Below are 10,121 nucleotides of genomic sequence, written 5' to 3' on the forward strand. Positions count from 1 at the left end.
ATTTATAACTATTAATTACTATTCCTTACCAACAAGAAAGATCTATTTCTGCAACACAAGAATACCATGAAAATCATATATAAATAAATATGCACCAACAAATAGATTTAGAAGACATTATCAATGTTATAACTATAATCATTATCAACAGAATAATAGCATAATCACTTTAATAATAATTATCATATTTATAAATACAGTACATCTCAAATAATCACAGTTATAATAAAAAGACAAGTAATTATTATAACCACAAATACCATAATACAGGTAAAATGTTTAATCAATATTATTATGAGAATAAACAATGTAAAAGATATTAGAAACAAAGGATATTACAAGAAAAAATAATGAAGGAGAGACAAAAGAAATGAAAATAAGAAAATAATACAAGAATAGATGAAGAGATTTGAAGAAATAGAAAAGATAAAGAAAGAGAAGTTATGTAAGAAAGAACAAGAAGAAATACGCATGGAGATTGAAGAAAAGAAGAAACAATACAAGAACAAGAAAGGGATACAGAGGAAGAGATAATAGAAAGATATGAGAGAAAAAGAAATAGAAGTAGAAGAAGAAAGAGAAATAAAAGAAATGGAAAGAAAAATAGAAGAAATAGAGAAATACAAAAGAAAGAAGAAGAAATAAAGAAAAAGAGAAGAAAGAAGAAGTGAAGAAGAGAGATAATAAAATAAAAAGAATGAATAGTAAACACCAAATAGAATTCTATCAGAAAGAAGAATAAATACGAACATTGAAATAGAATTTAGAGAAACAAAAGAAAGGAAGAAGAAACTAATAGATTAAAGAAAGAAAAGAGAAATAAATAAGAATAAGGAATAAGAAAACAATAAAACAAAAGATAAAATCAAACAACAAGAAGAAGAAATAACAAAGATAAAAGAACACAAAGAAATTAAAAAGAAAGACAAATAAATAGAAATAGAAAGAAGAAAAAACAAAGAATTAGAAGATAAATTAAGAAACAGAAAGAAGAAAATGATAAGATTGAAACAATAAAAGAAAAATCAATTATCAAACTATCAGAAGAAAAAGAAAACAAGGTCAATAAAGAAAAATCGAAGATGTAAATTTTAACAAATTGAAGAGAAGAAAACAATATCACTGACAAAAACAGAAATACCAAAGAAGTGAGTCAAGTTGATCGAGTTGAATAATTATAGAAGAGAAGAAGTAGATTCTATCAAAGAAGAAAGCAGGAAGAAACTAAAACAAATACAAGAATGAGTAATTCAAAACATGAGAGAAGAATTACTAAAAATGACATTAGAAGAACTGAAGAAGATAATTAGAGAGAATATCAATATAGAATAATATTGAAAAAAGAACAAATAAACCATCAGAACTAGAAGAAAAGAAAATAAAAAGTTATTAATGTTATGAATTAAATATAATAAATATTAAAATGAAAAATAGACATTACAGAAATTAAAGAGATAATAGAAGAAAGAAGAATAAAGATACATAAAGAAGAATATATATAAATGAATAAAAGAAGAAGAGGAATGGATGAAAGAAACAAGAAAAAGATAATATAAATAACAATAAATATAAAGAATAATTATACATCAAATTCATTCAATAAACTAAAAGAAATAATGATAAACAATATGAGAGATGAAATAGATAATAATAAAAAGAAATAATACAATAAAATAAATAAAAAGAAATAAATAAAATAACATATATTAATTATTATTTCAATAAAAAATAAGTAATGAAATAATTAAATAAATGAATGAAGAATGGAAGTATGAAAGTGAAAATATAGAAGATATCAAAAAGAAATATATAAAATATCATACTGTATTGCCAATTATCAATAAAATAATTTTATAAGATATCAAAATGATGAAATTAATAATCTAAGAAGAAGATCAAATAAATTAAAATAATTAATAAATAACAAGAATTACACTAGAAATAAAATAATAAAGAGAAATAAATAATACATGATGAATTATTATGAATAAAACAAGAAATTAAACAAATAGAATATTTAACTAATATGAAGAAGAAAAGAATAAAAATTAATAAAGAAGATAGAATAAGAATAAATAAAATAATAATAAGAAATGGGAAGAAAAATAAATAAAAAAGAAAAGAAGAAATAGAATATCCAAGTGATGATGATAAAATTAAATTGATGAAATTGATATATGAAATGTAGAAATAGATAATAATAATAAATATAATAGAAGAATCATAGAAGAAGGAAGAAAGAAGAGTAATAACAAAGAAATATAATATCAATAGATGAAATAGAATATTCACTAAAAACAATGCAGGAAAACACCTAGTAATGATTGAATAGAATGATATTATTTGAAGCATCTAACTGGGTACATATATAAACTAATAGAAATATTCCAATCATTGTTAGAGTATCCTCAAAGTATCCTCATGTAGATGGTAGTTGGAAAGAAATCATTAAATTACAATTGTAGTGGTTCTAAATCACAAGAAAACTATAAACAAATATGTTGTCTTAATATAATAATGAAAGTATTCACATCATTCACTAAAATTAAAATCACACACCAATTACAAATAAATGATATTGAATACAAAATAGATAAAAATCAAATATTATGTAAAGAAAGGTGATTATCAGCAAAAGAATGCATCATTAAAAGTTATCTAAGAACGCAAGAAATGGAATCTAAAAAAGAAAAAATTCAATGAGATATTCTATGATATAAAATGCATATGAATGTGAATCATCAATGGATAATAATTCACTAAAATATTTTAATATTAATAATACAATATCAAATTTGATTGAATGTATGTGCAATAGATTGTGTATTAAGATGAGATATATAATAATAATAAGAATTTAGAGTATATTAAATTAAAATGTGAGGTATTACAAGGCGATTCCATCATTTGTTATTTATTATCTAACAAAATATCATATCAGATAATTAAATGATATTGATATTAATTCAATCAAAGTAGGTCATATTTTATAAATTGATGATTTAAAAATCATGTGTGATTCGCATAAAGTAATTGAAGTATCCAAATAAAATATTATTAATGTAATTAAATGAATAGGAATTGAAGTAAATGTTAAAAAAGTTGAGTAATATAAAATAAAATATTACAATCAATGATAATATGATTGAAATCATAGTTGTAGATGACTCCAATTCATACAAATATCATTGTGTATTCAAATATGAGAAGAATGATGACGAAAAATAAATTAATAGAATATAAAATGAATGATAGATAACATAGATATCATCAATAAATTGAATGAAAGTAATAGAAATTACATCAATATAATTAATATGAATTCATCAATATTTTCAGATATGCTGCATCTGTGATCCATTGACCAATCAATAAATTAGATAAAATTGATCTGTACATTACAAAGAAGATTCAAGATGCAAATATCAACTCAAAATCATTAAGTAAAGATTATATATTAATAAAGATAAAATATGAGATTGATTAATGTCATTAAGAGATGATATGAATTAGAATTTATAAAATAAAAATGTATTATAAATTGAAGATAATGAAATAAGAGAAATGATGAAAATGAATAAGAAATGAATTTGGAAGAAATTTTATAAAACATGTGATAAAAGAATTAATAAAAATGAAAATAATGAAATACATTTATTGTTACAAAATAAGAATGAATTATCTATAATAATAAAATATTTAAATAATAAATTTAATGAAATACATATTAATAAATTAAATTAAATAATGTAAATATTCATTTAATAAAATAAATTGAAAATGAAATGAATGATATGAAATTAAGGAGTAGAATAATGATGCATATTAATATAAAAAGAAATTAATATAAATAATTAAAATTAATTCAAGAAATTGGTACATTTATATAAATTAAGAAATCATTAATTACATGAAATAATAATTTAAAGTGGTGTAGTATTTATAATAATAAAATATCATCAAATGAACATATGTTATTAAATTATATTGTAAATAAGAATGTACAAATTGATAAAAATGATTTAATAATGAATATATATATTTGGATGTGATAAATTAAAATATAAAATAAATATAATAAATTATAATGAAATAGAGAAGAAAATAAAAGAGAATAAAATGAAATTAATATTAATAAAAATGAAATTGGTAAATTCAAAAGAAGAATTAAAAATAATGAAGTATTCATATTATTGAACCAAGAAATAGTTAATAAAATTGAATATTTCATAAAATACAAGATATTTATATAGAAGATAAATTAAAACAAATATGAATAATAAATGATATGATAATAGTATGTGATAAGAAGATAATTCTAGCATTTACTAACAAACTTGAAATGTATAGAACTCTCCTTAAAAAATAAGACAAATTAATAAACTAAAATGAAAGTAATTGCAGTGGTAATAACAATAAATAGATTAATCAATATAGAATCAGTAAAAATGATAATAGAACAAAGTACAATAATTCAATATAAAATAATAGTAAAAGATATAATAATTAAAAACATGAAAGACATAATGAAATACTGTGGATAACCTGGAAGTGAATATAGAGATATAGAAGTACCTCATGGACAAGACTCTGAAGAGAGTGAATAATGTAATCTTAACTACCATGAATTAGATAAACAAGATCTATACTTAATTTATTAATTTTTAATTATCATTGTTGTTTATCTTATATCATTTATTTATTATATGTTGTATTGATATTTAACAATGTTAATATGAAATGAATAATAATGAATAAATATAAAATAAGAATAAAATGATATAAGAATATAACATAAATAATAAAATAAGAAATATATAATAGATATAAAGATAAAAGAAGAAGAATAAAATAAATAAATATAAAATAATATAAATAAAATAAAAAATAAATAAAAAAGAATAAAATAAATATTTTATTATATTTTTATTTATATTTTATTTTTATTTCTTTTGATTATTTATTAAATTAACACATTGAATATGATTATTTCAAATTAAATAAAACAAGAATGAAATATGAACATTTTTATATTCATTATTTCATTCATTGATAAATGAAATGTTCATATTCATTTATTGATTTTATTTTATATTCTTTTTTATTTTTATATTTCAAATAAATATTAATGAATAAAAATCATTTCATTTCAATTACAATAATTCGTTGTGGTGTGAAATATTCTGGATGTTGTTTTCCATAAAGTGCATTTGATATTCCTTTATATTCATATGAACATTGTTTACAATATGATAATGTTTTATAATTTTCTTTATAAACACAAATATCATCTAATCCAAATTCAAACAAATAATCACTTGATTGACTATAAAAATAAAATGCATATTGTTAATATTTAATATCAAATTTCATCATTCCTTATATTCTCCCATTTGATTTTAATGAAAATAAAAATGATTTTGGATCTTTTATATAATCACCAACTTTATCATTTTCATATTAACATATCCTCCAAATTTATTTCCATTTGTATCTTCAATAATAATTATTATATGTTCTTTATTTATTATTCTTTGTTCAAATACTAGTGTATTCTTATTCCAATCATCAATATCTGAATCAAATAGTATATTGGATATTCTTCTTCTTTTCTTCTTCCTCTTTTCTCTTCATTTCTTTTTCTTCTTCTTCTTTTCTTCTTTCTTCTTCATCAGAATTACATTCTTCTATTATTTTGTTCATTTTATTTTTAATTATTTCTATTGTTTGAATTGTTTCTTGACTTTTTTCTATTACTATTCTTCTTCTAATTATTTCATCTATTCTATCAAATATTCCTTCTCCTCTTTTAATAGCTTCTGAATATGTTTCGTCTGGTTTTATTTCAAATATTTGATTTTTAATACATCCTAAATAATAATGATAATGTTTAATAATAACATCAATTGATTGTTGAATATTTGGAAATGTTTCTACTTCTTTATACAACAGAATGTTCTTGTTTATTAATTCTTCTATTTTAATTTAATGAATATAATATCAAAATCAGATGATTAAATAAATAAATACACGTTTATAAAACATTATTTTATTTATTGTTATAATAAACATCAATATATTATTATTGTTTTAAATGACAATAATAAAAACAAGAAAATAACAAAATAACTCATCAAAAATAGTGATAAATCACAAAATAACAATGAAAAGAAAAACAAATCAAAGTATTCAATAATTTCAATCAATTAATGAAAATAATTAATGAATGATGATGAATAACAAAAGTAAAATAACAAGTAGAAATGATGGAGAAATGAGGTAATGATGATATCATCCGAATTCACTGAGACAGTTGTATAAAATGAAGAAAGAGACGAAGAGAAAAATCAAAACAAACACCAAATAACATAAAATGAAAACAATAAGAACAAATAGAAAAAGATAAATAACACACAACAAGAATAACAATACAAAATAACACTCTAAAATCAATTTAATAAGAAATTTAACACAGAAAAATAGAAAAACAGAGAGTGATAATAAATATATAACAATAATGATAACAACATCAAGATGAAAAATAAAGAAACAAAGAATAAGAAATAAATGAACAAAAACAAGAATAATAAACAAAAAATAAGAAATAAAAATAAAAAAATCAAAAATCTTCTATTTAAAAATTATGTCGGCGTCATGGTAGAGGATTAGTTTCTGTGGCACAAGGAAGAATGGGTAATAAATTTATTAATGCTTAATTAAGTGATTTTGATTAATTCAATTTTTTCATGTATAAAACTTCTTACTTTCTCTTATCAAAAAAATGAGCATTATCATCAAATTAATTGGGTTCATTTAACTTCTTGGTTAATTTATTTGTCTTAACAAATCACATGTCCCTTGATTTTTTAGCAATTGTTGATATCATCTTTGTTTTTAATAAATTAATACAATTAAATTTATTTATTCTTTGCTTCAGCTACACTATATCTTATTATTATCTCTTTAATAAAACTCATCACTATTTATTAACAACTGTAAATTACACTGCTGACCAATTTGGACTAAGGTTTGTTAGAAGATAATTTTGTTAATAATATTCTTATTCTTCTTCTAAACAACAGTGGAACAAATACATTACACTTAATTTCTCATAAGAGTACCTTTCTTCTACCTGTCTTTCATTTTTATTTCTTCCTGACCTAATTTATATCAAATAGACTTATCTTTTTTGATTTCTTTCTTTGTTTAGTTAAATTAAATTATTTGAAGATACAAAGAACAGTAAAAAAATAATAACTATAAACAAAAAAATATGTTATTCAACTAACTTTCTTTAGAGACATCACTATCACCAAAGATATCAAACCTCTATTTCTTTCCATATATGTCTAAATAACTCCTTCATCTCAAATAATACATATGATTAAAACTAATCATTTTCTTTTTCTAAAAAATATTTTTCATTTTTCCTGAATTTTTATTATAATTATCAACCAAATAATCAAATAAAATTAAACTTATAATTTCCCCTTTCAATTGTACTTTTTATTTTTTTCAAAAGAAAGAATCTTAAAAAATGAAAACAACTCAAAAACGTTCTTGAACTAATTAATCAGAGAACAATAATGGCACCAAACTTGCTTCTTGAATCATATAACCGTATTGTATATGCTAGAGTTCTTGAGAAATTAACTACTGAAGGTGGAATTAAAAAGGGATTAAAAGAAAAACTAGCTGATTTTAATCAATCAATCTGGTTTATCGAAAGGACAAAAGAAAAGATGACTATCTCTGTAGCAACTCCATGCTGGAATCAATTAAAAGAGAATAGAGCAATGGAATTCTTACAAAAAGTATATGGAGCTGATCTTGTTGAAGCAGACAGCAACTCTGAATATAATCTTATTTTAACTATCCCTGAAAAACATGATAAACCAGAAGAATTTGCAATGAGTGCTGCTAAATTATTAACTAATATGTTAATTGGACCAGCTGTTGTTCTTGCTGATGAAGTTAAGAATAATAAAGCTGCTGAAAAATTAATTCAAATTGATTATAGACCAGGAGAATCTTATTGGCTTAAACCAAATGGTGATCGTTTAACTGTAATATTTTCAATTAAATTTGATGATAGAGATGATGCTGTGTTCGGTCGTGTCTTTATTAATGAATTCTCTAAAAGTGCACCAGGTTGTCCATCATGTGATGTTGTTACAAGAAAGAATAGTCCACCACCTTCAGAACTCAAAACTGTTGAAGGACTTGCTGAAGACAACTGCTATATTTCATTTTTATTAGAAAAGAGACACTTGAATAATCCACAAAAGACTCTCGAAATTTTAATGTCATGCCGAAATTATATCAATTTCCATATTAAATGTAGCAAAGCTTTCTTACACATTAGAATGAGAAACAAAGTTTCTCACTTACAACTTGTTTTGAATAGAGCTAAACCAGAAAGAGAAGTTGAAAAGAAAACTGCTTCAGGAAGAACTTTCAAAAAGTAAAAACAAGTTCTGAATTTAACTTTTTCATCATTCTTTTGTTTTTAATATACTTTTTTATAAAAAAAATAAAAAAGTGTTATGAGAAAAAAATAAAAAATAATTAACTCATACCTTTATAATAATAAAAACTTATTTCATTCAAATAAAAAAATCACTCATACTTCAATTCCTTAATAACAAACTTCTCATTAAAGTTGCATATATTTTATTAAATAATTCAGTATATCTATCGCTTTGTTTAATATATGGTGTATTCAATTTAAATGAAATCAATAAAGTGAAGAGGTTATCTTCAATTATTTTAATTCACCGCTCACTCATAGAGAACTTGAAAGAATAAAAATATCAATAAAATGTTATATATAACAAATAAATTATTTAGTCAAAAAAAAGAAGAAAAGTGAAAAACTATAATTTTTAGAGAACAGTTTTGAAAGATGGAGGAAGTGAATCAAACGAGTAGAATGATAATTGAAAAGATGACGTTCTATAATTTTAAATCATATTATGATAAAGTTGAACTTGGTCCATTTCATGAATCATTTACAGCAATTGTTGGTGCTAATGGATGTGGAAAGTCAAATGTAATTGATGGTTTATTATTTGTATTTGGAAGAAGGGCAAAACAAATACGTCAACAGAAAGTGGTAGATCTCATTCATAAGTCTGCTCTTCATCCAAATTGTACTGAAGCAAGAGTTGATGTCCATCTTATTAGTGTTGATACAGAAGGATCTTATCTACCTGATACACGATTTACAGTTACTCGAACAGTTTTCAGAGATGGGACTTCAAAATTTATGATTGATGGAGTGGTATGTAAGTTTGATGCAGTTCTTGAGAAGATGAAGTCTAAAGGGTTTGATTTATTAAATAACAGATTCCTTATTTTACAAGGTGAAGTAGAAAGAATTGCTTTAATGCCAGCAAGATCTAAAAATGGAGAAGATGGAATGCTTGAATTTCTTGAAGACATTATTGGTACATCTCAGTATATCGAAGAAATTGAAAAAGGGACATCAGAACTTGAAAAATTAAATGATGAAGTACATGAAAAAACAAATAGATTTAAAATTATTGAACGAGAACGAAATGGAATATTAAAAGAAAAAGAGAATGCTATTTCATACTTAAAAGAAGAATATAAAATGTGTGGATTAAAGAATAGTTTAAATAAACAAGAGTTAAAATCAGTTGAAGAGAAAGAAGTAGAAAGTAAAGAAGAGCGTGAAAAATTAGAAAAAAAACGAAAAGTCATTCAAAATATAAAAAATGAAAAGCTGATAGAAAAGACAGCTAAAGATAAGGTTATTGAAGAAAAAGGAAAAGATATAAAAAAGATTGAAAAAGAGTATGAAACACAAAAGAGTTTGGTTAATAGCGCTAAGAAGAAAAAGGCAAGAGCTGAAGAAGAAAAGAAACAAAACGAAAAAGCAGTTCTTCGAAATGAAAAAGAAATTAAAGAAATGGAAAAGAAGATTAAAGATGAAAAAGAAAAAATTGAAAGTAAACAACGAAGGTACAACCAATTATCAAAAACAATAGAAAAGGATAAAGAGGAAATTGAAAAATTAAAAAATGACCTTGAAAAACAAACTAATGAAATAAAAGAAAAGATTTTACCTGTAAAGAAAGAATTGAAGATCTTATGGA

At 22.0% G+C, this 10,121-nt stretch overlaps 2 protein-coding genes across 2 annotated transcripts in view, besides 26 other annotated features; both read left to right on the forward strand.

The window, feature by feature from the left end:
• Positions 1-168: 168 nt before the first annotated feature.
• Positions 169-197: a sequence feature (AT_rich).
• A 126-nt stretch (positions 198-323) lies between these two features.
• Positions 324-466: a microsatellite.
• A 15-nt stretch (positions 467-481) lies between these two features.
• Positions 482-661: a microsatellite.
• A 108-nt stretch (positions 662-769) lies between these two features.
• Positions 770-956: a microsatellite.
• A 454-nt stretch (positions 957-1,410) lies between these two features.
• Positions 1,411-1,579: a microsatellite.
• A 92-nt stretch (positions 1,580-1,671) lies between these two features.
• Positions 1,672-1,761: a microsatellite.
• Positions 1,762-1,897: 136 nt separating this feature from the next.
• Positions 1,898-2,084: a microsatellite.
• Positions 2,033-2,213: a microsatellite.
• Positions 2,214-2,760: 547 nt separating this feature from the next.
• Positions 2,761-2,784: a sequence feature (AT_rich).
• A 52-nt stretch (positions 2,785-2,836) lies between these two features.
• Positions 2,837-2,879: a sequence feature (AT_rich).
• A 165-nt stretch (positions 2,880-3,044) lies between these two features.
• Positions 3,045-3,072: a sequence feature (AT_rich).
• A 441-nt stretch (positions 3,073-3,513) lies between these two features.
• Positions 3,514-3,543: a sequence feature (AT_rich).
• A 156-nt stretch (positions 3,544-3,699) lies between these two features.
• Positions 3,700-3,869: a microsatellite.
• A 68-nt stretch (positions 3,870-3,937) lies between these two features.
• Positions 3,938-4,044: a sequence feature (AT_rich).
• A 7-nt stretch (positions 4,045-4,051) lies between these two features.
• Positions 4,052-4,126: a microsatellite.
• A 236-nt stretch (positions 4,127-4,362) lies between these two features.
• Positions 4,363-4,534: a microsatellite.
• Positions 4,535-4,653: 119 nt separating this feature from the next.
• Positions 4,654-5,669: a repeat region.
• Positions 5,665-6,185: a repeat region.
• Positions 6,186-6,319: 134 nt separating this feature from the next.
• Positions 6,320-6,486: a microsatellite.
• Positions 6,487-6,537: 51 nt separating this feature from the next.
• Positions 6,538-6,617: a microsatellite.
• A 274-nt stretch (positions 6,618-6,891) lies between these two features.
• Positions 6,892-6,926: a sequence feature (AT_rich).
• Positions 6,927-7,586: 660 nt separating this feature from the next.
• On the forward strand, positions 7,587-8,468 carry EDI_015750 (uncharacterized protein; the record flags this gene model as incomplete). The annotated part of the gene is made up of 1 exon (XM_001738660.1): positions 7,587-8,468. One exon carries the CDS (start codon positions 7,587-7,589, stop codon positions 8,466-8,468), a length of 882 nt encoding a protein of 293 aa, XP_001738712.1.
• Positions 8,469-8,506: 38 nt separating this feature from the next.
• Positions 8,507-8,572: a sequence feature (AT_rich).
• A 231-nt stretch (positions 8,573-8,803) lies between these two features.
• Positions 8,804-8,849: a sequence feature (AT_rich).
• Positions 8,850-8,932: 83 nt separating this feature from the next.
• EDI_015760 (structural maintenance of chromosomes protein, putative) overlaps positions 8,933-10,121 on the forward strand; it is a gene marked incomplete at both ends in the record, with an annotated part of 2,867 nt that continues 1,678 nt past the window's right edge. The window contains one exon of the mRNA XM_001738661.1: positions 8,933-10,093. Within this exon, the coding sequence (XP_001738713.1) occupies positions 8,933-10,093 (1,161 nt within the window). The remainder of the gene's footprint in view (positions 10,094-10,121) is intronic.
• Positions 9,665-9,819: a microsatellite.
• Positions 9,854-9,968: a microsatellite.
• Positions 9,913-10,086: a microsatellite.

The sequence above is a fragment of the Entamoeba dispar genome, genomic scaffold (assembly GCF_000209125.1).
Source record: "Entamoeba dispar SAW760 scf_1105229461617 genomic scaffold, whole genome shotgun sequence".
In the NCBI taxonomy this organism is placed as follows: Eukaryota; Evosea; order Mastigamoebida; family Endamoebidae; genus Entamoeba; species Entamoeba dispar.